The 25,612-nt window shown below is 41.0% G+C and overlaps 2 protein-coding genes across 10 annotated transcripts in view; one reads left to right on the top strand and one right to left on the bottom strand.

The window, feature by feature from the left end:
* Nucleotides 1–1,778, bottom strand: part of RELCH (RAB11 binding and LisH domain, coiled-coil and HEAT repeat containing) — a 77,303-nt gene extending 75,525 nt beyond the window's left edge. For all 5 annotated transcript variants that reach the window (XR_006103406.1, XR_006103407.1, XM_042462073.1 and 2 more), the window contains exon 1: nt 1,207–1,778. Coding sequence is in view for 3 of the 5 variants with exons in the window: in XM_042462073.1 (XP_042318007.1) it covers nt 1,207–1,714 (508 nt within the window). In the remaining 2 variants the exon portion in view is untranslated. The remainder of the gene's footprint in view (nt 1–1,206) is intronic.
* A 1,991-nt stretch (nt 1,779–3,769) lies between these two features.
* PIGN (phosphatidylinositol glycan anchor biosynthesis class N) overlaps nt 3,770–25,612 on the top strand; it is a 95,857-nt gene continuing 74,014 nt past the window's right edge. For 2 of the 5 annotated variants that reach the window (XR_006103408.1, XM_042462082.1), the window contains exons 1-9: nt 3,770–3,853; nt 11,805–12,061; nt 13,306–13,427; nt 15,122–15,220; nt 19,057–19,163; nt 19,660–19,784; nt 21,150–21,280; nt 23,334–23,450; nt 25,445–25,485. Coding sequence is in view for 4 of the 5 variants with exons in the window: in XM_042462082.1 (XP_042318016.1) it covers nt 11,835–12,061; nt 13,306–13,427; nt 15,122–15,220; nt 19,057–19,163; nt 19,660–19,784; nt 21,150–21,280; nt 23,334–23,450; nt 25,445–25,485 (969 nt within the window). In the remaining variant the exon portion in view is untranslated. Of the gene's footprint in view, nt 3,918–11,310; nt 11,336–11,804; nt 12,062–13,305; nt 13,428–15,121; nt 15,221–19,056; nt 19,164–19,659; nt 19,785–21,149; nt 21,281–23,333; nt 23,451–25,444; nt 25,486–25,612 lie in introns of those variants that run through there. The other 3 variants (XM_042462084.1, XM_042462085.1, XM_042462086.1) reach the window with 3 other exon arrangements.

The raw sequence follows: 25,612 nt of genomic DNA, 5'->3' as shown, positions 1-25,612 counted from the left end.
CTCAAAGGTGCTACAAGATCCTTTTGTATACTGATATTCCAGGTAATGGGCTAGGTCTTCAGATGCCAAATTAGGAAGTAGTAAACCCACACGGCATGGTCTGAGTGATGGACTTGGACTCTGGAGAACGGAGCTCAGATCCCCTCTTGAGGACTGAAAATCCACTTGGGCATCCTCTCTCAGTCCCAGAGAGTGGCAATGGCAACCCCCTTCTGAAGAAACTGGCTAAGAAAAACCTTACGAAAGGTTCACCTTAGGGTCAAACATGACATGGAGGCAAAACACAACCACCATAAAACACATGCCAAGGTCTCCCCTGCAAAGGGACGGTGGAGGAGGGGTGGAAGGAGAGGGTCCCTAGCAGGATGACCAGGTGTCCTCACCACAAAGGAGTCCAAGGCACCGCAAAATGAAGGACATTCAAGAAAAATGTAGGATGTAACCAAAGAAAAGCTTAAAAAACCCACATGCTGATAGGACCAAAATACACAGCAGAAATAATCCAGTTTGAGACCACTTTGACTGGCTTGGCTCAATGCTAGGGAATTCCAGGAACTAGTTTTGTGACACATTTAGCCTTCTCTGGTGCCACAATAAACTACAATTCCCAAGGTTCCCCAGCACTGAGCAGGGAAAATTAAAGCAGTCTCAAACCGCATTATTTCTGCAGTGTGTGTTAGACCACAGAAACGCAAACTCATGCTTCTTTGGCTGAATCCACACTGCAGAAATAACCCAGTTTGAGAGCACTTTGACTGCCCAGGTGTCCAATGCCATGGAAAGCTTGGGATTGTAGTTTTGTGAGGCAGGTGCTCTGGCACCATAGAAAACTACAGTCCCCAGGGTTCCATAGAGGATAATGGGGATTGCTTGCCCATGGGGAAACATTGGGGAATACTTGCCCATAGGGGATCATTGAGGAATATTTCTCCATAGGGGATCATTGAGGAATACTTGCTCATAGAGAGAATCATGAGATAATCCCCAATGATCCTCTATGGGCAAGTATTCCCCAATGATCCTCTATAGGCAAGTATTCCCCAATGATCCCCTATGGAGAAATATTCCCCAATGATCCCCTATGGAGAAATATTCCCCAATGAACCCCTATGGAGAAATATTCCCCAATGATCCCCTATGGGCAAGTACTGTCTTTTTTAGTGCGTCCCTCTTGAGGCTGCAAAACAGAAGCCCCCCACAACTTACGGAGCTGTCCGGCGGCGGCGGCGGCAGCGGCGGGGTCCTTCCCTGCTCCTCCTCCGAGGAGGAAGGCGAGGCCCATGCCAGGGGCGGCCGAGGAGGCTGCGGAGGCCGGCGGGGTGGGCGCAGGGACGGTGGCCCCGGCCCCGCCGCCGCCGCTCTGCCTCTCGAAGTGCCCGGGGTTGGAGAAGTAGTCCCTGAGCCGGGGCAGCTCCCTGCCGCTCTCCAGCAGCTCCGTGTGGAGCTCCAGCGCCGTCAAGACGAACTGGTCGCGGAGGAGCTGGGCCGCCAAGGCGTCCACTGGGACCCGGGGAGGCTCCTCGGGGGCCGCAGGAGGGATGGGAACGGGAACGGGAACAGGAGGCGGAGGCGGAGGGGCAGGGGCCGCGGCTTCTCCGGGGCTACTACTGCCGCCTCCTCCTTCTCTGCCTTGGGGCCTGGCCTCCTCGGGCTCGGACTCTTCGGAGTCGCTGAGGAAAGGGTTGACGCCCCCGACGCCCCCCGCGGCAGCCATTTTGTGAGGAGAAGGCCTCCTCGGCCTCAGCCCCGTTTCCACAGCAGCAGCAGCAGCAGCAGCAGCAGCAGCAGCAGCACTAGTCCTCCGCCTCGGCTTCCCTTGGCGCCTCCTCCTCCTCCTCCCCGGAATAAGAAGGGACTTCCCCGCCCGGCTCAACTGTGGCGGAAAAATGGCTCCGCGGCTACATTTCCTCTTCCTGTGGGACTAGGGCCAGGCTGGGAGGGGGAAGAGGGAGACTGCGGCCTCTCAGTCTCTTCAGCGGCATTCTTTCTTCCTGGCTCTCATGCCGTCGCCTCGAAAGCTCTGTTGCACTGCCATGCTTTGGACTACATCTCCCAGAAGCCCTCAGCCGTGTTAGCCAATGGCCTGGGATTCTGGGAGGTGAAGTCCAAAAGCCCTTAAAGAGCACAGTTTGGAGATGGCTGCCAGTCTATAGAGTCTGGAGGGGTGGGCTAAGAGCCAGTGTGGTGTTGTGGTTTGAGGGTTGGGTTTTGGAGAACAGGGTTCAAACCCCACTCCACTGATTAAGAAATACACTACTGAGTGAGCTGAGGTGAGCCACACTCTCTCAGTCTCAGAGGATGGCAACCTATGAAGGAACATGCCAGGAAAAGGCCATGACAAGTTCACCTTAGGGTCGCCATAAGTCAGAAGCGGCTTGGGAGACAGGGACTTCTTCTTAGGCTGAATGTCAACATCTGGACAAACCTTGCCAAGAAAACCCCATGAGAGGCTCACCTTGTTGTGACTGTTGTATACCTTCAAGTCATTTCTGACTCGTCATTTATTAATTTGGAGTATTTATACTCCGCTTTCCAGCCACAAAGGCTCTCAGAGTGGCTGAAATAGATGGTTCCCTGCCTTCAGGTTGACAATCTAAAAAGACATGACACAAAAGGAGAAGGGAAAGGAGGTCTAATCCAGAAATCTTCTCTCCCTCTGAGGCCTGGACCATGGCAGAGGGACTGGAGGGAGGGCTCTCCTCCTTAGTCTAGGCTCAATGGAGCTGGGACTGACTCTCTCCCTCTGAGGCCTCTTATGGCGACCCTATCATGGGGTTTTCTTGCCAAGTTTCTTCAGGGGAGGGTTGCCATTGCCTTCCTCTGAGGCTGAGAGAGTGTGACTCGCCCAAGGTCACCAAGTGGCTTTCCATGGCTGAGGGAGGATGTGAATCCTGGTCTCCAGAGTCATAGTCCAACACCCAAAACCACTACACCACACTGGCTCTCAGGGTCTCCTTAGGGTCGCCATAAGACAGAAACGCATCGAGGGCAAACAACAACAACGTTCCCAAGTAAACACTAAAGTGAGGCTTGCCCATACCATGGGATTCCCCATCATTATGTATGGGGTCACTGTACATACATCACTACTTATGGCCAAGGTGGGGCTAACATTGGCTGCATCCACACTGGAGAAATAACCCAGTTTGGCTCTGCTCTGGGCCCCACAACAAACTCCAACTCCCAGAATTCCATAGCCTTGAGCCAGGGCAGTTAAAGAGGTGCTAAACCGGGTTATTTCTCCAGTGTGGATGCAGCCATTGTACTGTATATTTTCAATTTTGTATGTTTTAAAATGTTTTACTGTTTTAAATGGATTATTTTAATTATTTTAAACTGCTGTTTTAATATGTTTATATATATATATGTGTGTGTGTGTGAAAACTATACACAACAGGAAAGCTTCTCTGAAGTCCAAAACACTGCAGAAATAGCCCAGTTTGAGACCGCTTTAACTGCCCTGGTTCAGTGTTAGGGGATCCTGGGAATTGTAGTTTATTGTGGCATCAGAGCTCTCTCTGACAGAGAAGGCTCAATGTCTCATAAAACTATAGTTCCCAGGATTCAATGAGCCAGGACAGTTAAAGGGGATAATTCCTGCAGCTCTAGTTTACAAGCTCTATGTTTTCCTATCTCTATAAAAAGGTGGGCGGTGCTTAGCGGGGGCTGAGCCTCTCTGATTGGAGGTCACCTGAGCGGCCTTAGAGCTACTGCATGATAGAGGAGACTCTCCTTCAGGTAACGCCTCCTCTGGCTTCCGCTCGGGAGATCTCGCGATACTTAGCGCGTGCGGCGAGAACGGCGGAGTTGGATGGGCAGCGCAGGGGTCTGGCGGCGGTGGAGGCGCGAGGCTGTAAGTAGCAAATGCAGCCAGAGTTCTTGCCACCCTCCTGGCGCGAGGGCGCCCCCTACAGGAGGTGAGGAGATCACAGCGCCACTGCAATGGCTTCTCCTCCTGTTTGCACTCTTTGCACTCAGGTCCGAAACACACTGCAGAAACAATCCGGTTTGAGACTGCTTTAACTGCCCTGGCTCAATGCTAGAGAATTCTGGGAACTGTAGTTCTATGAGGCATTTAGCCTTCTCTGTCAGAGAGAGCTCTAGTGCCACAATAAACTACAGTTCCCAAGATTCCCTAGCACTGAGCCAGGGCAGTTAAAGCGGTCTCAAACTGGATTATGTCTGCAGTGCGTTTTGGACCTCACTCGCAGGCATGGCAAAGAGGTTTGGCTCAGCAGCAGCAGGGGGACCAGGAGTCCTCTCTGCCAAGGCACTGAGGCATACAAGAAAAATGTAGGACATGACCAAAAAAAAACTTATAACCCCCCCCCCCCAATATTAATATAAATACAAATCCATGCTGCTTAGTCCTGCTCAAAATGGAGGACCTTTGGAATTCCTCCTGGACAGGAGGCTGGAATGGAGGGCCTGTCCTGGAAAAGGAGGACGTCTTGGTGGGGAAGGGTCTGAGGGACCCCTCAGTGTTTGGGCTAAAGTCAAACTCCCTCTGAAGAAAAAGGTAAAGGCTTCCCCTTTGATAGGTTTGTCTAGTTGTGTCCATTACTAGCCGAAGAGCCAGCGTTGTCTGAGGACTACTCAGTGTGGCCAGCATGGCTCCACCGAAGGCTGTTACCTCAGTGACCTGTGGCTCACTCTCTCAGGCTTAGAGGATGGTAAAGACACAAACACAAACACAAACCCAACCCTCTGAAGACACCTGCCAAGAAAGCCCCATGATAGGTTTGCCTTAGGGTCGCCATATGTCAGAAACGTCTTGAAGGCACACAACAACAATGTTCCCAACTGACCACTAAAGTGAGGATTGTTCATGCTGTGGGATTCCTCATCCCTATATACGGGTCACTATATACACCACTAGATATGGCCAAGGTGGGATTAATGCTGAACATTAAAAGAACCAAACCAAAACACCAAAAATAATGACCACGGAAGGTCGACAAGAATTCACCCTAGATGGCAAGAAAACAGAAACTGACAGAGTTCAAAGTCAATTTTGGGGGCAGTTAACAAATGGTCCCAGGTGCTGTATTATTATTATTATTATTATTATTAGCCTTTATTTATAAAGCGCTGTAGGCTCTATTTCAGAGGAAGGAACGGCAAAACCACTTCTGAATATTCCTTTCCTAAGAAAACCCTATTTTGTAAGTAACTCTGTACAAATAACAGCTTACTTCCAACTACTGGTAATCTTCCCTATCCCTATAAGGAAGGCATAGGTAAATCATGTCACATTGTCAGCTTGTCCTTCTTTTCACCTTGTGATGGAGTTTGCCTCTCTCCTTTCTACTCCTTGCAGCAGGGTGGTACACTTTAAAGGAGATATCCATGGTGCTGAACCTATGAGAAAGGCTCTTGGATAGGTCAACACCTTGGATGGATTAACTTTAACCCTGAGTGGATTCATTGCCCCACTTATATAGAAGCCACAAGCAGCCACTATGCAAAGATAATATTGTAGCTACTTCTATAGTCATAGGTATGTGAAGGACGGATATCACATGTTTTGGAGTAGGGTCATGCTATATGTTGTGCCACGGCAGTCAGACTTTTAAAAGAATTTGAACTTTTTCGTACAGGGCTCCAGAAGAGAATGGGACAAAAGCAGCCTGGAAGGGAATGGAACGAGTGGAGATGCATTTTACTGCACATAAGGAACTTTACAGCACTATAGGCTCCAGGCAGAGACGAGAGCGGAACGGAAGGGTCTAGGAACGAGTGGGGGACACATTTTACTGCACGCGAAGTCCCTCACTTGTTCCGTTCCATTCCCCATCCATTCCAGAGGGGGCGATGTTTGAGAACAGTTCTCAAACATCGCCCCCTCTGGGGATGGATTGGGAACAGAAGGGAAGGGAACGGAACAAGTGAGGGAGCTCCTTGTGTGTAGTAAAATGCGTCCCCCACTCATTCTGTTCTCTTCCAGGCTCCTTTTTCCCTGTTCTTGTCCTTGCCTGGAGCCTTGTGTGATAAAGTTCAAGGAAGTCCCTCACTCTTTCCGTTCCCTGCCCTTCCGTTCTCAAAAATCGCCCTCTCTGGAACGGATGGGGAAAAGAACATGTGAGGGACTTTGTGTGCAGTAAAATGCATCCCCCACTCGTTCCACACTCATTCCAGGCCTTTTCTGTTCTGTTCTCGCCCCTGCCTTGAGCCCGTGGTGCAATAAAGTCATGGGTTCCACAGCATATGCTCAGTTAATTGCAAAAAAGATGGCCTAAGAGAGAGCACCTTGACATTTTACCAGACATTATTAGGAAGACTGCAACAAGCAATACAACCAATTCTTTTAGGAATTTGGGTTCAGTAAAAGTAATGTCTCTCAGCAAAGGCTGTTTTGTTCTATAATACAATACCCTCCCATTCTGATTGAGATAGTCTATTCAGCAAATTAAACAATTCTTTAGCAGCTGGACCTACCTGACGTGTGCATTTCAAAAGAGTCAGCTGGTTTGATGTAGACACACAATTCTGCAGAAGAGCTTAAGTTTTGAATAGGAGGGCAAAAAGGAAGTATTCAGCCTATTAAGTTAGTTGTCAGGGTGTTAAGTAACTTTAGGTGGCACTGTTGAGCTGCATCAGAATGTGTAGGAGATTGTCACAACTCCCATTTCCCATACCTTACAACATATGCGCCTACAGTATTTTCCTGGGTTTATATTATACCTGTATCCACAACTGTGGGGGCTCTGCTCTGTACATTATACTGGGAAGGCATTGCCTCTGTTGTGGGTTAGGCCACTAGGTGGCTAAAAAAATCACCATTTGAATCTTCTTTCTCTTTGGTCTTTTAAATTATATGCTTAAAGTGATGCTCTTCAGAGTGGTAGGGCTGGATTCTGTGCCTGCTGTCTCTTACTTCTTACACAACTAATTTTTAGGGTTTTTGGAAGGTGACTTTTTCCTAGAGGAAGATTTGTCCGGCCTACTGATCTCGTATAATGTTGCTGTCACTCATTTTGATGACTGTAGTGTCCTTCTTTCCTTGTCCATGTGGTCTCATCCCCATCTCTTGCTTTTTCTGTCATGCAGGCACTGGTATCAACATGTTGTCTGCAACATTTGAGATGTAATCTTGGAAGTGTTTTTGAGCTTGCAGAATGATTCAGCTCTTACCCCAGGGAATATGGGGTTTCTAACAACTGGACAATAGGCACTACAGCAAGAGTGGGCAACACTTGTGAACCTTTTGCCTTCCTTGGCTACCACTGCCAAAACAGTACATCCCAAATTGATGGTGCTTTTGCATCTGGTGGCACACTGCTAAATATTAGTGGCACCACCATACAAAAGCCTGAAGACCTCTAATTCCTGACCAGTAAAGCTGCTGTTTCCTCCTCCTATTTGACCTGTCTTCCTTTTTCTCTCAAGTGGTGTCATGACACTTTTTGGTGGTGACATGCCAAGATTCAGCATTAGGAATATTGGTGGTAGAGAAGCCCCAGTGGACCCCAGAGAGTTTGCCCAGCCTGGTCCAATGTAGCTCCCTGACTCTGGGAAGTTGCCTAACCCAGAAGTTTAGAAATTGCATTCTGGCTTATTTTTGGAGTTTTAAAAAACAAAGTTATGGCAGAATTTTCCAGTAACAGTAACAGAGTCTTCTGTCTTAATCCAAGCCAGGGCCTTTGTGGTGAAGTTGGCTCCATTGACCTTTGATGGAGGAGGGGCAGAGATAGAACGGAGGGGCAATGCTGGTGATCCCAAAGTTATATTGCAGCTTCATAAAACATTTTTTTTAAAAACTGGACCATAATGGTTAGTGATTTTTTTTTTATCTCAACTTGAAGGCCTGGGTTAATTGTGAGTGTGGAAAATAAGGAATAGCTGTGCATGAGGCCTTGCTGTTAGACCTTTCAGTCTGCAGCAGATGTGAACAACATGTGGCCCTTGGGCTGGAATACTGATCAGTCCTAGCTAGGATAGTCAGTGGTGAAGAAAGATGTGAGCTGTAGTCCAATAATATTTGGAAGGCTGCAGATTGGCTGCTCCTGAGTTATATAGTGTTGTAAATCTTCTGAGAGAGATGTGGTGGATTTAGCAATATTCTGATTTGCAGCTTCTGCGAGAGTTGTAAGCCTAGATAGGTAAGGAGTGCTCTTTCGGGGCTGTCTCAGAGGATGACCTGACTAATTGGAATATAGTAAATTTAACAAAAGGTCTGAAAGAGTGTATCTTAAAGATGTATAGATACTTCATCACCTAACAGTCAGATAACCATTTTCCCCGTTGCATATTTTGTATAGACACTGCTGATGTAGGGAGTTAGTTTGATAAGTTGAGTCATACTGAATCACTGAAATAACCTTCTGTACTGCTGAGCCATTTATGATTTGAAGCGTATGAGATTTATTATTGTAATGTACAAACATTCTATAGAAATCTTGACAACAAAGGATTTTTAAAAATATGTTATGAGGTCTAAAACATATAGGCATATTAAAATACTTTATAAAATAGATTATTTGATGAATCATGTATATCAGGAAAATTAATGTTTTGTTTATTTTTCAGTAATGACATAGAAATTATAATGTGTCTGAGATTATCTATATACAATGTAGAACAGATTACTCCAGCAGTGTGAATGCAATCTCAAAACATGGTTAACTTACCGTATATACTCAACTATAAGTCGACCTCATGTATAAGTTGAGGTCAGGTTTTGGGACCAAAATTATGGATTTTGCCATGACTTGAGGATAAAACTTGGAGGCTCCTTCAATGTGTGTGTGTGTGCATATGGCAAGAGAGACTCTCACTGAGGTTTTTTGCTTCATCATTTCAGCTTTCGTTTCAGCCAGACAAGCAGGTGGGAGATGGACACTTAAACAACAGCAATATCAATCAGTCACCCAGGACTAGGACTCTTTTTACTTGTCTCCAAAGAGAAATAAACTCCTCTCCACAGCGCATGGGAAAATCCGAAAGAGATGCTATCACATTACCATAGTGACCAGTAAATAAGTCGACCTGGGATTTTGGGGTCAATTTTTGGGCATAAATTTTTAGACTTATAGACGACTATATACGGTAGTACTCTATTGTTAATGCTGAACAATAGGTACTGTCAGTTTAGTATTTTAGCAGGGGTGACATTCCTCTCTGGTTTCCATTTATTTACAGATGAATTGTTTCATATCTCTGTGATAGTCTAAATTAAAACCTATACTGTATAATGTTTTATAAAAGCCTGCCAGCTAGAAGAATAGCTGCTAATCATATCCCTTTGTAATATGCCTGCCACAGTATTGCTGCTTATTGAAAATGCATTTTCAATAGGTTCTCTTAAATTTTATGTGGCAGGCATACATTGTTCACTGGAGCATGGTCCTTCTGAAAGAGATGACTAAAGTATTTTTAGTGACTTGTCTTGACACTTTTAAATATAGCCTCATACCAGCATAGCATATTCATCTGAATAATACTTTGTAGATGTTTCTTTCTATATTGAAAACATAAATAGAAATGGAAAACAAATGGTTTCATAGTTCATAAAGATTTATATTGTTGGTCTTTTTTTAAAAAAAAAAATAGGCAAGCTCAGCATTGCTAGCACTGTAAGTCTGAATTTTTCAAAGAACCGCAGCTTTGGATGTAGTGGCTTTGAGGAAAACTAGGTCTGCATTTTGCCTCATTAAGTCGACATTTCCATTAATCTTTGAGGACCTGATTCAGCAGAAGACTACAGATTCTTTAGTGGCCAGAAATCTTCACAGGCAATAGATATGCCTGCAGCATTATTGGAAGAAAAAGGGGGGAAAACCCCTTCTTGTCAGGCAGTAATGGAGCTGCCTGCAGAGGTGGCATCTTCAGACAGCTTTCTTGTCTCTGTTGCCTCTTCTCAAGAGCTGGGACTTGTGCTAAAATAGAATAAAATGTTAGATGGCATTAGCTTGGAACCAGTCTCTTTTGCAAACAGGGTACTATCTACGGTGGACTGGAGGCCTAAACTTGAGGGAAACTGGGTAGGGATCATGTGTGGCCCAAGAAGGGAACTTTCTTGGTTAGTGTGACTGATCTTCCTACAATTACGGTAGAGTATACCACTAACCTGGTGTAATATACTTCTTACATGACAATGAACATGGGCTGCAGAGCTTAGAAAAATTACTTCTGCAGACTCTAAGTCCCGAAATGCTGCAGATTCTGTGAGTTGTCATCCAAAAAGGTAATTTTTCCAAGCTCTTAATGATTATCGTCCAATGTCTACGTTAGAAAAGGAAAACCATAATGACTGCAGGTTGTTCCATTGCTAATTCATTTATTGCATGGTGAGGCACATGCCAGGGCATTTGGCTGTGGCTGATGTCAATCACCCACACTGCATTCTAAATGTGCATGTGTGTCCTTTTTTATTTTCATAATGGTGGCATTTTTCCTGGTGCTGTAAGAAAAGCCCTAGGTGAATCAGCTATCTCCATTTGTCACTCTGGTTTTTTTGGCTGTAGCTGCTGTAGTGATTTTATAGCACCAGTCAGAATGCTGCCACACTGGTAAATTCTGTTCAGATTTACCTACTTCAGCAGTGGAAGCAGGGAGGCAAAGAATGCCTTGCCCTTGGCCCCTTCAAATTAGTACTGAGTTTGCAGGGGTAAAGTAAGGCACTGAATAGAATTTCCTATGTAATTAATTCTCAGTGGAATCAATGAGCAACTCCCAAGAGATAAGCAGATGCTGAAGTAGATTTCTCTCTCTCACTAGAATTGTATTTACCTATATTTATTTAAAGTATTTCTGTATCGCCTCCTGGCTTGCAGAGGCTCCTGACGTGGTAGTCAAATAAATACCAACAAACAATACAAGAGAAGAACATTTAAAAATACATTAAAATTCTGTTTTAAAAACTCCTAAGCAGTTAAAAAAACAACAACCCTAGAATCCAGGTTTAAAATGGTGTTTTCAATTTGAATGACAGTCCCAGCTTCTGCCAATCTAGCAGTCCGAAAGCATGCAAATGCAATAACAATACCACTCCGATGGGAAGATAACAGCATTCTGTGCAATCATGCTGGCTACATAACAAAGAGTAGTCTCCTGACAATGCTTTGCTCTTCGGCTCAGAATGGAGATGAGCGGAGATGAGCACCGCCCCTATGGTTAGACACAACTTGACGCTTTTGTCAACGGGGAATACCTTTACCTTTTTAAACTTGCTCATACTATATCTGTGGGTAATATGTTCCCAGAATTACCACGGATAGCACCAACTACTTATAATGGCAAATGCTCACTTTTCTGTCAAACATTGAACTATCAGAGTCCCCCTCTGCGGGAAGAGACCCCCAGGTGCCTAAAGATATCTCTTTTAGTGATGCAGGTACGTGAAACAACAGTTAACTATCCTGTGGATATGAGGGTCAGACTGTACTGTACTTCATTTTTCACATTTAAGGACTCAAAATGGATAGCAAATTGCAGTCCATTGGTGTTCTTTTATCAGGTGATCTGTTTTTTAAAATCATAATTAAAATGTAGGCTGAAATCTTCCCAAGTTTTTCTTTGGTGAAATTATGTACTCTGAGCAGATACAAATACAGTGTGCCTGCACCATACACGGCTTTAACCTTATGCAGAAGGCAAGCCCCATTTAAAACGATGGTGCACGTGCCCACTGCGCACGGGAGCGCACACCCATTGTTTTAAACAGGGCTTGAGCATACACGTTTTTTCCTTTATGCGGGAGGATCCAGAACTGTAATGATTGTCCTGTATTCGTGAGTCTATATAACAACTTCTGATATTGTAACTGATTGCCTGTCTGACCTGCGGTTATTTTGATTTTGTAGCATTATACTCATCTCTGACAAGCTGTCACCATGAACATGCGGGTCTTCATAGTTGCTGGTCTACTGGTCCATTGTGTGTTCCTGATTTCTATTTTTGACATTTATTTCACATCTCCTTTGGTTCATGGCATGACTCCACATCAAACTCCACTGCCACCACCAGCACAACGCTTAGTACTATTAGTTGCAGATGGTCTGCGTGCAGATTCACTTTATGAACTGGATGGCAATGGGACTTCCAATGCACCTTATCTCAGGTAATGGTTTCTAGATCTCTGTGAACTATTGCAGCAAAAGCAAGAAAAATCATGCAGTACTTTAAGACTATGAAATTTATGATGGGCCACTTACACCCCCTTTTGCAAACAGATTTTAGCGCAAGAAAACCTCCCCCTTCTCACAGGATGGGATGAGAGGAGAGGGAGGGCCTTCTCCAACTTGTAAGATACTTTGAAGAAGTAAACATCAAAAGAAATTTTTCTATCAGTCAAAGCTTTCATCAAGTTCCTGCTTCTCTCCCCAGCTTTAAAAAAAATTATTATCAGCCTGTTTTATAAAGGCTTTTATAGGTTTACTTTGTTTGTAACACAGTATTGATCTGTCTCTGTATGCTTATTTCTCCTACATGTTTTTTTAATTATAATAGTTTGATTGCAATATTTTGTATGTATTTAAGCCCAATTCCTTTTGTGATAATATCTATAGTTTCATTTTTTCATAATTTTCATATGTCCTTTTTCTTTTTCTCTCTGTATGAGGCTCCTTACTCCTGTGTTTGGAACAGAGGTGGGCATCCATAGGTTGTAGAATGATAACTCCCATCATGCTTAAGCAGTGCCCATGCTGGAAGTTATAATACAACAGCATCTATGTATTCTAGATTGGTTATAATACATTTAGAATATATTCAATAGAATTTAGTCAGTTGAAAATTTGTATTTTAATTAAATAAGAATTTCAGCATGTTGAAAATACTGCGCAGTTGTATTGAAGAATCATTAAAAAGATCAGAGGGGCTCTCATGCCTTTATATAACATCATAATATTGTCACTTATTTGTCACATATCCCACAAGTTTGTTGTTATGTTTGTTTTAGTATCTGCTTAATTTTTCACCCAAATTTCATGGAGCATCTAGAGAGAAGTGGTAAATAACAGCATACAATGGATCCCGGTGGGGATAATTGGTTTCCAGATCCTCCAAAATTGCTAGTTTGATAACCACTGTTTGTCTTTATGACATGTAATATAGCTATTGTTACTTTGAAATGGATTTGCCATTGTGAAAGAGGAAGTGGAGGAGGAATGTGTGAGGCAGAAGTTTGCTGCTATGGCTCTAAAACATAAACCTGGGCGTTATGACTTTTGAGGCACCAACATTCCTGCTCTCCTTCACTCAGTTTGTGGTATGGTGCCGGTTCCTTCAAGAAAGTAAATTATAGATTTATGAGTTTATGCAACCAACTTGATAAGTTACAAATTATTGCCTTCTTTATTTCAGGAATATCTTAGTATCCAAAGGCAGTTGGGGAGTATCTCATACCCGTGTCCCAACAGAATCTAGACCTGGGCATGTAGCTCTCATAGCTGGATTTTATGAAGATGTCAGTGCTGTTGCTAGAGGTATACTGATAGCTCCTTCATCCAAATAAAATCTTTTGTTGGTAGAGTGTTATATTATTCCTCTGCTAATAACAAAATGATTATAACATAGCTCTTAGACTACATTATTCACTTAAAGAATGTCATGGAAGGACAGATCTTGCATCCACTTATCCCCCACTCTCAGCTGATTTGACACAGTGAGCAAAGCACAGCTGAACAGTGTAGGATGGGTATAGAAAGCTACTGGAATAGTACAGAATTGTCCCAATTGGGCAGAATCAACCTGTCTGGGCCAAATCCTGCGCATCTTGGCCAATGTTGTTTAGGAAGAACCCTGATCCCTATATGTGTGTGGGGGGTGGGGGTGGGGGTAAGATTGGATAGTAAACTTAGTTTCTATGTACTTATTTACTGTAGCATACGTTAAGATCCAGCACTTTCAAATGAATGTAAAAATAAAAAAGGAAGAGTAAGGTTTACAGGTCTGTGGGGTGAAGCAGATGGGCAAAATGGAGCAATCTTCAGCCAATCCTGCCCTGATCGCTTTGGGACTGCGTTGGCCGGATGCCATAGGCCTGAGACTGCCATGGATCTAAATGGATTGCTAGCAAGACTGGTTTTTTTTTTTTTTTTACTTTTTTTCCAGCCAGGTTAAGGCCACTTTAGGCAGCCATGGTGCAGCTTCAGGGTGGTTTTGGGGTGTGTGTCATACTGTATAAACACTATGCCCCCAACACAGTCCAAAGCCAGCACTTTTTGCCTATTTTATATTTTATAAATTGAATGTAACTGTGTTTTGATGTAAACCGCTTTGATCATTGGAAAAGCGGTATATAAATAAAGCCTTATTATTATTATTATTATTATTATTATTATTATTATTAATGTTACTCTTTTAAGATTACTTACGCTCATTCAAATTTATTTCAGCCTGGTAGAAAGTTGTCAAATATCTATTAATTTTTTTTATTTTCTAAAATGGTATCAGAAGGTTATGGATGCTTTTATATACGTTCATTTTGCAGAGGTTAAATGATTGCAATATGTACTCACAATGTGAAGTATAGTGAATTTTTACAGTACATTCACAGCAGAGCCCAGTGCATAGCTACTGAAATAGTAGATGCCACTAAGTTCAGTGGGACTTATATTTGCAGATTTGTGTATATTACCAGTTTAATATGTGCATTTGGGAAAGAGGAGTAAACTTTAACTTTCATAAGTGCTTGAGAAAAGGCAAATAAAATTTGATCATACCCTCAAGGTGTTACATTGGGTTTTTGCTTGGATTTACTGGGGGAATAAAGTGAGTAAAAGGAATAATCTAGTCTTTTTAAAAAATATCACCATAAATGCTTTGAATATCATTTCCGTTAATTAGTGCACTTGAATGCTGCTTGATACATGAGAATTTTCAGCTTATATTCTAACACCTCTATGTAGGAAAGTTGCACACATGGTCTAATATGGGATAAGTGCCTGCCTGCCTGTTTTTGTTTGTTTGTTTGTTTGTTTTTTGTTTGAATGTATACATGTTTGGCTGTTGCAGCCAACTGTGGCTTACAGTTGTATGCATATCTTGTAAAACTGCCTGATTCACTTTTCCCAAATGCCTGTGCTGCCTTTGTACCTCTGTCACAGTAGAGCCAGATCTGACAGTATTCCCTTTAGAAAAACACATTAGTAAGAAGACTGTATCTTTTGACTAACAGGATGGAAAGAAAACCCAGTGGAATTTGATTCTCTTTTCAATGAAAGTAAATATACATGGAGCTGGGGAAGTCCAGATATTCTTCCTATGTTTGCAAAAGGTGAGTATATTTTAGTTTTACTAATGATTGGTTTACAAAGCTATGCTATAAAATGAAATAACTGAAGGAAGTGCTTTAAATTTGCACATCCCATAAAAATGTTATCCCATATGTTTATGTCATTGTTCAAAGTGTACAGTATTTGCTTTGCTTTGCTTAGGTTTCAGTAAACCTACATTACCTCATGCCCTTCTTTATCATGTTATGCTGTAGAGTCAGCCATGCTGGCAAGGATTTTGCTTTTGTGTTTTTTAAATGCACTTTAATTACAAAATGTCCATTGCTATATTGTTCTTTTGCATCTGACAAATTTTGACATAATTAACTTATAAATTGCTGACTGTGAATGGGTTACATTAAGGAAATTATATTAGTTGTTGTTGTTGTGTGCCTTCAAGTCGTTTCCAACTTATGGTGCCTGTAATAGCAATAGCAAGTACATTTCTATACTGCTTATCAGTGCACTTAAGCACTCTCTAAGTGGTTTAGAATGTGTAAGCCAATTAAGGCAAGCCTATCATAGGTTTTTCTTGGCACGTTTCTTCAGAGGAGGTTTACCATTGTCTTCCTCTGAGGCTGAGAGAATGTGACTTGCCCAAGGGCACCCAGCGACTTTCCATGGCCAAGCTGGGAATCAAATCTTGGTCTCCAGAGTTGTAGTTCAATATTCAAACCACTATGCCATGCTGGCTCTCATGTTATATACTTTAGGCTGATTTTTTTTTTTACTATACCCATTACCATCAGTTTTTTCCATCTCCCCTTGTTAAACATAAAACCTGAGGAAGAATTCTGTGAAATTCAGATGTTAGTTCATTGTTCTGTGATTTATTAAAAAATAAATTCATATTATGTTACTCTTATGGGTTAGAATGTAGAATATAAATCCCTGAAATGTAAATATGCCAGACAAAGCGTATTTCTTTACTGATTAAAATATTTCTATCTTATCTCTCTATTCAGAGATCCCAGGGTGGTATGCAATAAAACCAATGTAACAAATTTAAAACACTGTGAACGATAAAAATAATTTTAAAAGGTTAAAAGTATACTAAACAATGAACTAAAAGTAAAGATTAAAACAGTTAAAATAGTGTAAAACAATGTACATGTGCGGGTTTTTGAGAAACCATTTAGGCTGCAGAATCTTTAGTGAATAATAATCACATTTTCAGTAGCTGAACAGTGAAACAACAGTATTGGTACCAATTGGGTTTGTAAGGGGAGGATGTTCCCTACGTGAGGTGCGACAGGAGAACAGGCCTCCTCCCATATTCTCACAGCATTTTGACCTGACTGATGGGACATAGAGGAGGTCCCTTCCAGATGACCTTAAATTTCAGGCAAGTGCTTATAGAAAGAGATGCTCCTTCAAATATGGATTAATACCTATGAGCTTATTATAGATTCATCTGAAAGGAATCTCGTCTGATTGGCTTTCAGAAGGACTGCAGTTGTGCTTTAGAGACCTAAGTGTACGCAGAGTGAAACTCTTATAGGAGATGGTAGTGATAAATGGGGAATCCTTGGGCCATGTAAATGGTGCAGAAGAACCCTGGGGAGAAGAAAATACATAGCTAGAATACACACTGTTCTAGCTACATTTGAAGTCTATGAGCCAAAGTAATGTGATAAACTTCAGTGCATCTTCCCAGATATATCAATTTACAGCTGAGTGATTGGGTTTAAATGTGACAGTAGCAATACTGTCATTGAATCTTGTCATTTTAAGTAAGTGAAACTTTCTCCTTTCTTAATATCATCTGTTATAATGTCACTGTGCCTTTTCTGTTAAGCTCAGAATATTCCATCGTTTCTTTCTGTAGCACCTCTGTAACAAACTGGGAAGGGCAGAACAGGATAGGTAAATATAATCCCTGCCACCTTTTTTTAGAATATTCTTCTCTTGTAGATTATATTTTTTTGAGACAAGGGTGAGCAATAATAGCTATTTTTGTGGTCTCCACCACGTTTTTGTGCTACTGTTGCAGAAGGAGCACAACCTGTCTTCCTCTTGTAGTAGAGCACTATAATGCAGGAGGATACTCTGATGGCAGCTTTGGCAATGGTGAGGATGGCTATGAGAGGAGGAAAAGGAGGATGGACTCCCCCAAGAGTGGCCAATATGGCATCCAAACAGGAGGCTACCTATATCTGCCTTACACCATGAGTGTCTCGAGAAAGAGAGAGATCTCTAGAATTGCAGTTGTATTTAACTTTACACATTTTCCTATTGCCATTACCTTGGTGGGACACCTTCAGTGGTTTAGTTGTCATCCCATTCTATCACAGTATTGAGTTGCAACTTGAAGAGATTACCACAACATTTCAGCTTTTGGCTCAGTCCATAGCTCTTCTTCATGTGCAAAACCCAATATGGGTCAATATCATTAGTTGTGTTAGATCACCAAAATTCTGTCAGATTCTCACTGGTTGGCGATAACAGCAGGAGTTTGTGGATCAGATGAAAACTCTTGTGAGCCACATTTGACTGATGGAACAGAGGATCCTGTTTCCATTGGTGACATAAATAGTTAGAAATTATGTCAGGCTACGTTTAGATACCTTCTGCAGAGTTCTGTCTCTCTTCAAAACGATTTTGGTTGCATTGTTGTTATTATGTACCATTAAGTTGGCTTTGACTTAGAGTGAGTCTCTGAATGAGAGGCCTCTTAAGAGACCCGGTCATCAACAGCCCATCCTTAGGCCCTGCAAACTCAGGGCTCTATCTTCCTTGACTGAATCAATCCACCTGTACTGAAGTTGTTGTCCTTTTCCATTGCCTTCAGCTTTTCCAATCGTTATCCTCTTTTTAAATGAGTTATGTTCTCATGTGAGTATGAGAACCTCAGTCTAGTCATCCAAGCTTCTAGAGTGAGTTCAAATCTAATCTGCTCAACAAGCTACATGCTCTCTAAGATGACATTTTTTTCTTTGACTAACTACTTACTTTTCTTTCTCCCATCTTTTCTTTTTGGAGTTTATCAGACAAGGGAAATTGGAAGTATAATCCAATGGCAATCTGAACGCAATCATTGGGTTTAATGTTATTGCGTGATAACCCACTACACACAAATTCGGGCAATAGGAAGTCAGCCCGAGCGCAATCATGGGGTTTCACGTTATTGCGTGATAGACTGCCACACACAAATTTGGTCAATGGCATGCTATTTTTGGGCAATGGGAAGCCAGTTGGAATGCAGTGAGCATTCACATAATTTCGCTAAACTAGCGACTTTATGTGAATGCATTCTGGCCCCACTTTCTTTTCATTCAAAATTAAGAGAAATTCCTCACATGTGATAAATTCCTTAGTTCCTGTAAACCATAGGACATACTAGAGCCTGACAGAATTCTGTGTTGCTTAGAGTGTTCTTTTCTTCTTCTTTTACTTTTCTGGCTCTGATATAGTCCTGTGTGTTTCTGAATCATTTTACTGATTAGTCTCCCCTATATATTGCTGCTTTATTGATACTGGTTTTCTTTTCCTTCAGGTACCTAGTTTTTGTTAGGATTATGATGTTCTCCCTCCTTTCAAATGAAATATATTTTCATTGAGATGTTTATCTTCAGATAAAAATGTATTGCCTATTAGTGCTGGTTAAATTACTGGACTAACAGTGATAGAAACATACATGTGGTAATAGGAGTAATTCAGCTATAACCTGATATATGAATGTATCTTCACATACTATTATTTAGACTGTATGATATTTCTTCTCTTTATAAAAAGCTACTCTTTCTTTCCTTTCCTTTATCTCTATCTCTATGTCTCTGTGTATAAGAACACAGGGTTTTTATATTTGGAAACTAAAGTCTTCACTACTTTGTTGCAGGTGCCACTGGGGATCATGTCTATATCAATTGTTATAAAGCTGAAAGGGAAGATTTTGCAGCAGAAGATGCAACTGTGCTAGACACTTGGGTTTTTGATCACGTTAAGGTTTGTGTGTCCATAGTATAGGAACATCCTATAGCAACAGAATATTTTCTGCCCTATTACAGTATATAAGCCACAGCATACTGGTGCCTAGTTTGGGTTTCATTCATTCTCCAGATGCAGTACTTCCTTTTTTCCTCTAGAGAGAGGTGGGGAGGAAGGAAGAGAAAGAGAGAGGGGGTGGGGGTGGGATGGGGTGGCAGGTAGCTATTTCTTTGTGTAGAATGCACACACAGGCTTTGTCCGGGGAATGCTCTCACATGCCCTTTGCTTCTGCCAAGCTTCTGGAAGCTTTTAGGTCAGAGATGAAGTTTAGCTTGCTCCATTCTTGTTGAGGCCACAGGTAACCCAAGCTAAGGTCATGTGTTAAACCTGCTTCGGTAATGTCATTGACACCAACCCCTTTAGTTTTTCATACAGAAGTGAATGGAGCACACCTATCAGCAGAAGAATTTAACCAAACTAATAGGGTAACTTTTAACTGACTTTTCTGATCTAGGATTTCTTCAACTTGGCTAGAAACAACGAAACCTTGTTTTCTAAACTGCATGAGCCAAAAATAGTTTTCTTCCTGCACTTACTAGGAATAGATACCAATGGGCATGCTCACCGGCCTCATTCAAGGTACTCTGTGTCAATTTATTATTGGAAATGTAATAAAAATTTTAGTGTGCACCAGCCAAAGCTAAGCAATGTTAAGTACTCTTGAGTATTGATGGGACAGAGTTCAACATATAACTCACTGATGTATTGAAATAAATGGTGTTTATAAGTACATAATTAAGATTAACTCATACTTTTGTGTGATTTCTGAAAAATAACTTTTGTTTCATCCATGTCCCTTACAATGAATACATTTACACTGCAGTGAGATCTGGATTCTTTTCTTTCTGGAAAAGTAGGTTAACTAATAGGAAAATCATAGAATTATAGAATGTTAGAGTTGGAAGGGCCACAAGGACCATCTAGGTCAGTCACCTGCCATGCAGGAATATGTACCTAAAGCTTAAAGATAGTCACTCAACCTTTGTTTAAAGACCTCCAAAGAAGGAGAGTCCATCACCCATTGAGGCAATTCATTCCACTGTTGCAACAGCTCTCATAGTAAATAAGGTCTTCCTAATGTTTAGTTGGAATCTCTTTGCTTGTATTTGAATTCATTGATTCTTGTTCTAGCCTTTGAAGTGTCAAAAAAAAAGTTCACTCCATGTTTCCAGCATTCTGTTTCAAGCTTTTGTCATGGCCTTTCTAAGCAAGCACAGCTGGAAACTTCTACAAGTTCACAAACTGAAAAGCTAGGATCCAGATGTACTATATGAATTCAACATAGGTCGACCTCATGTATAAATCTAGGGCAGGTTTTGGGGCCAAAAATACGGATTTTGATATGACCCATGGATAAGTCGAGGGTAAAACCTAGGGGCATGTAACAAAGGATCTAAAAGATGAAGCAAAGGAAAACAATGCCAAAGAACTTAGAAAATTCCAGCATATATAACTGTGCTCACTCTAAGGCTGGATGCATGAGATTGTAGAGGGAGGTTAGTGCTTCCCGGACAGATTACACTCTTGCCTTTCTCTAGGAGATGGTTCCTTTTGTTACAAGAGTTTCTAGACTAATACATGAGTATATATATTATATGGTATGTAAGATTTCAAGTATTTTGTGATAGAGCATGAAAGGGAGTGAATCAAAGATTGTTGTGCAGGAAAGGAATGAAATGAAACTCCCTGTTCTACAAGTACATAGAGGAAGGCAACTGTATCTGCTACTATTGGGGAGCAAATCCATTCTTGATTTTACCATTGGTTTTTACACACCAACTTCTCCTTGTGCTGGACTTTATTCCTTCAAATATTTGGCACAAAGAGATCTCCTGTTTGATTTAGAGCAACTATGGGAGGAATGGCAGTAAAATCCAAGACTATATGAACTTGTAAATTCACTGTTGTAATCCTGTCAAAAACATGTCTTTTTTTCCTTTATAGGGAATACAAGAATAACATCAGGACAGTTGATGAAGGTATAAAAGAAATTGTTTCAGTGATGGAGGATTTTTATGGAAATGATGGCAACACAGCTTTTATCTTGACTTCTGACCATGGAATGACAGATTGGGGTGAGTCCTTTTATATTGTTGTCACATAGTTATTTGGGTTAGCAGAACAAACAAATAAACAAACACTGGTTGGGTATCATTTTGTTGTGTACTCCTTTTTCTCTGAAAGGTGGGAAATTGTTGAAGATTAGCTTTCTTTTACAGATAAGAACACTGCAGTATGATTATCATTATTGCTTTCTTTATTTCCAAGCTGTTTATTCAGAGCAGGTATTCTTGATCTGTAGAAGTGCAAATCTGTGCCAGCAGGTTCATTCCTACTACTAGATAAAATGAAGTGGTTGCCTTAGGCAGCATATTCTAGGGTGGCAGCCTTCTGGTTTTTCTTTTTAGCCTAGTAGCCACTTCCCTTGTTGAAAGCTGGCCATATGTTGTTCTTGTGGCCTATTTTACAACCCCTAAAACAGCCTGCTGTCCTTAGGTGCAGTCAGGGAAGGGGGCACTATCCTATTGGGAAATGCCAAAACAACATAGTGGTCATTATTGTGGTTATTACAGATACATAAAATGCACTGACCTAATGTAATGTATCTGCTTTAAACTAAACTCTCCAAAAATGAGATTATAAACCATTAAATTAGATTAGAATACTGAGCAAATAGATAGTAACAGGCCTTTGGTTAGCATCCTGTTACTGACTTACATGTATGTAAGTTCCTTTTTGGATAGGACATAAAGGGCTATTCTCTTGCCTTTGCACCCTGTAAAAAAGCTCACATTCCTGGTAACTGTCAAACCCCAGAAAAGGCTGCCACTCTTTCTTACTGGAGGGAAAAGGGAGGGAGGTTCAGTAGTTCAGACTGTAAAGATCTAGCTGCTCTGAGCTCCTAGGAAAAAGGGAGAGGCAGGTGCACTCCATTAGAGAGTACATTTTCCCTTCTCCAACTGCCCCCCCGCCATCTGAGCTAAGACCAACTGCTTCCCTGTTGTCTGAATCACCTCCTTTCTTCCTTTTCCCACTGGTGACAGTAGTAGAGGCCACTCTCAGGGCTTGACAGTTCCTAGGTGGTGGGAAGACACAGAACTGTGCACACAGAACTACACACACATGTAGGATCTCAGCCTAGGGGTAATAAACATACATGGCAAAGTGCTGGTTAAAAAACCCCCATTGGTAATTCAAAAATGGATATTTGGTGGAAAAGAGTGTGGGACTTTTGGCTAATGGGGAAACTCTCCTATACAATGAGAAAGTGTAATAGACACAAGAGACAGGACACATTCTATGACGATTGATCAGATTTTTTAAAAATATATTAACTATTACTTGCCATGATTGCAACCTCCAGCTGCTCAAGTGGACCTATGGAAAGATACATTGCGTCTTGATTCCCCTTCCAAAGATGACATTTCAACATTTATTTAGAATATTCTCTAGTACTCAGTTTGCAAAACTTTGTCTCGTACTTAGTTTTTTGTGGTTTTTTTGGGCTATGTGGCCATGTTCTAAGAGTTGATTCCTGATGTTTTGCCTCCATCTGTGGCTGACATTTTCAACTGAAAATGCCAGCCACAGATGGAGGCAAAAGGTCAGGAATCAACTCTTCTAGAACATGGCCACATAGCCCAAAAAACCCACAAAAAACTATGGATGCCGGCCAGGAAGCCTTCGACTTCACTTTGTCTCGTACTATTGTTAATTGTTTTTTGTTAAATTTTCTTCGGTGTAGGTTGATGTCATGTTAATCTACTCCATTGTCTCTTTCTCCCCTGATAAGAAAAACGAAATGAATAATAATTTTTTTAAAAATCCATGGTGATGGTATTTGGGAACAGTCAGTAATGCTTGTTTGTTTGTTTTTTTTTGGTAAGGAAATGTGGTGTTTACCATATCTATAGACTCATAGGGACTGTTAGGTAGATTGGTTTTATCATAACCTCATCTTGACGTTGTTCAATGGGTAGAATATTAGAAATATTCTGAAAGGTACCACGTTATGCTTGCCACTCCAGACGATCAGGAGTAGGGGCCTGTTGTTAAGAAAGCCAACTATTTATTGGCTGCTAAGAAGACCACTGGTTAACTTAGATTTGGTTTCTTCCATATTTTCAGGAACACATGGTGCTGGCCATCCATCAGAGACTTTAACACCGCTAATTGCTTGGGGGGCAGGAATAAAATACCCACAGAGAGTTGATTCACAACAATTTGAGGATGACTTTTTAAAAGGTAAATAATATTATAGGTGCAGATTATTGATTTCCTACACACTTTTAAAATATAAAGTGATTTGAATTTTTCATCATATAGTTACGATGTATTGATTTATTTCTCAAAAAATAGTGGAGAGTGAAGGCTATTGAAAACCATGCAAGTCACTGTATGCAACTCAATGCCAAAGATATGAATGAATTTCTCACTGTCACTACACTCACTGTTTATTACAAATACAATCAGTTCAAGCAGTGTAATAATAATAATAATAATAATAGTGATGTAGTTTATTTCCCAACTTTTCCTCAGTTTGGAACTCAAGACAGATTACAAAAATTAAATCAAACACAGGTAAACATTAACAGAATGCAAATTTTAAAAGCAATTAAACCATCATAAAATTTGAAACCAGTTAAAGCAAATTAGAACAACAACCAGTAAAGTTCCAGCACATTATATAAGGCCTGTTTAACCTGAAAAAAACATTATTAAAGGCCTGCTGGGGAAGAAATGGGTTTTACTTGCTTGCAGAAAGATACAGTGCACCCGCATCATATACGGGAACCCTATATGCGGCTTTCAGCTTATGCTTAAAGCTGCGTAACAAGCAGGAAATGGTGTGTGCACTTCTGCTCCCGAGCCCCATTAGTTTCAGTGGGGCTCAAGCATACATGGAATTTGTCTTACACTGGGGGGTGTCCAGAACGGATCCCCCCGCATAAGTCAAGGGCATACTGTAGTAAGGAAAATACTAGCCTAGCCTCCAATTCTGACTAGTCAACAAGTAAATCAAGCTGCTTGTAACTAAAGAATGAAGATCAGGCCCAAAGCTACACAAAAGGCTAAACTTGTAAGAATGCCATTTAACTGACAAGCACATAATTCACCATCAGGTCTCCAATCAGCTCTGGTATTAACCCATTGTTGACACAGTAGATCAGTGAATCTGCAGACACCAATGGAGCGCAGTGATGCCCTCGCCGTGTAGTTGGGCACGTGGTGTGATGCTGGCATGGGGGCAACCGGCATGCATATGCCATGCCCTCATGCTGGCATATAACGCTGGTCTGTACAGGCTCTATAGGATAAAACTGGTTAAAAAGTTACAATATACAGACAAATTAATGGGAAAAATTTTGGTTAAACAGATTGAAATTTATATGTTGTTATAATTTTGAAAGAGAGTTTTTTTCAAAATATGTATTATTGATATATGATGTTAGAAAAGTTGTCTAGAATGTATAAAGATGCTTCTAATGTGTGCTGGATGTATGAGTAATATGAAGGGAAAAACTTTGGACTCAAATACATGTATTGATGCAGAGGATTCTAACTATTAATATTCAATTAAATTTGGAACCTTTTGGTGGGACTGGTGGATGTGCAGAGGGAAAAGAGCTATGGAGGATTATGCCAGTATATAAACACATAATGGTTACATGTATTAAAATGGAAGAATTAATACTACCCATTATGGAGGATTGGTTATTGATGCTCATAAATTTAGTAGTAATAGATAAATTGTATGGTTTGATTAGAGAAAAGGTTTTAGGGATATTTCTTAAAAACTGAAAACCGCTTACAAGACTTTTTGGAAATGACTTAGTAAAATTTGTTTTTGCTGATTAGAAACAATGTGTTAATAAAAGAAAGGAATATGTTGTAAGTTCTAGAGAGAGACGTATGAGTACATATAACCTCTGAAAAGAAGATTGGACTCTACACTCCTTTCTTTTCTTTTTTTTCTCCCTTTCTTTCTATTTCTTTTATAATTTCTTTAATTTTTAATGTATTCTTATAATTCATAATAAAGATACATTGCAAAGATAAATAGCTTCAATTTTTGTTCTGAAAACTAAGATGTGAATACTTTCAGTAGGGGGGAAAACATGATACAGTTTGAAATAGTGACTGTTCATTTTGTACCAGATGCTCTCCTCCCTTCTGGTTTTCTTACGATTAGGCTTGTATCACAAACTGGATTTTTTTTCTCTGTTATCTTTTTACAGATTGGAAGTTAGAGAGCCTGAAGCGGCAAGATGTCAACCAGGTACCTAGCTGTATCTAGTTCACAGTTTATTAACATTTCATTTTTATTTAGGCTACAGAGAAGACACACAGGTGGCAGAATAATTTATAGAATACTATTGGAATTTTTTTTACATTCCCACTTGAGT

Source organism: Sceloporus undulatus, chromosome 4 (assembly GCF_019175285.1).
Source record: "Sceloporus undulatus isolate JIND9_A2432 ecotype Alabama chromosome 4, SceUnd_v1.1, whole genome shotgun sequence".
NCBI lineage: Eukaryota > Metazoa > Chordata > Lepidosauria > Squamata > Phrynosomatidae > Sceloporus > Sceloporus undulatus.
Note: the sequence above shows the minus strand (reverse complement) of the source record. Positions and strands in the feature narration are given on the sequence as shown.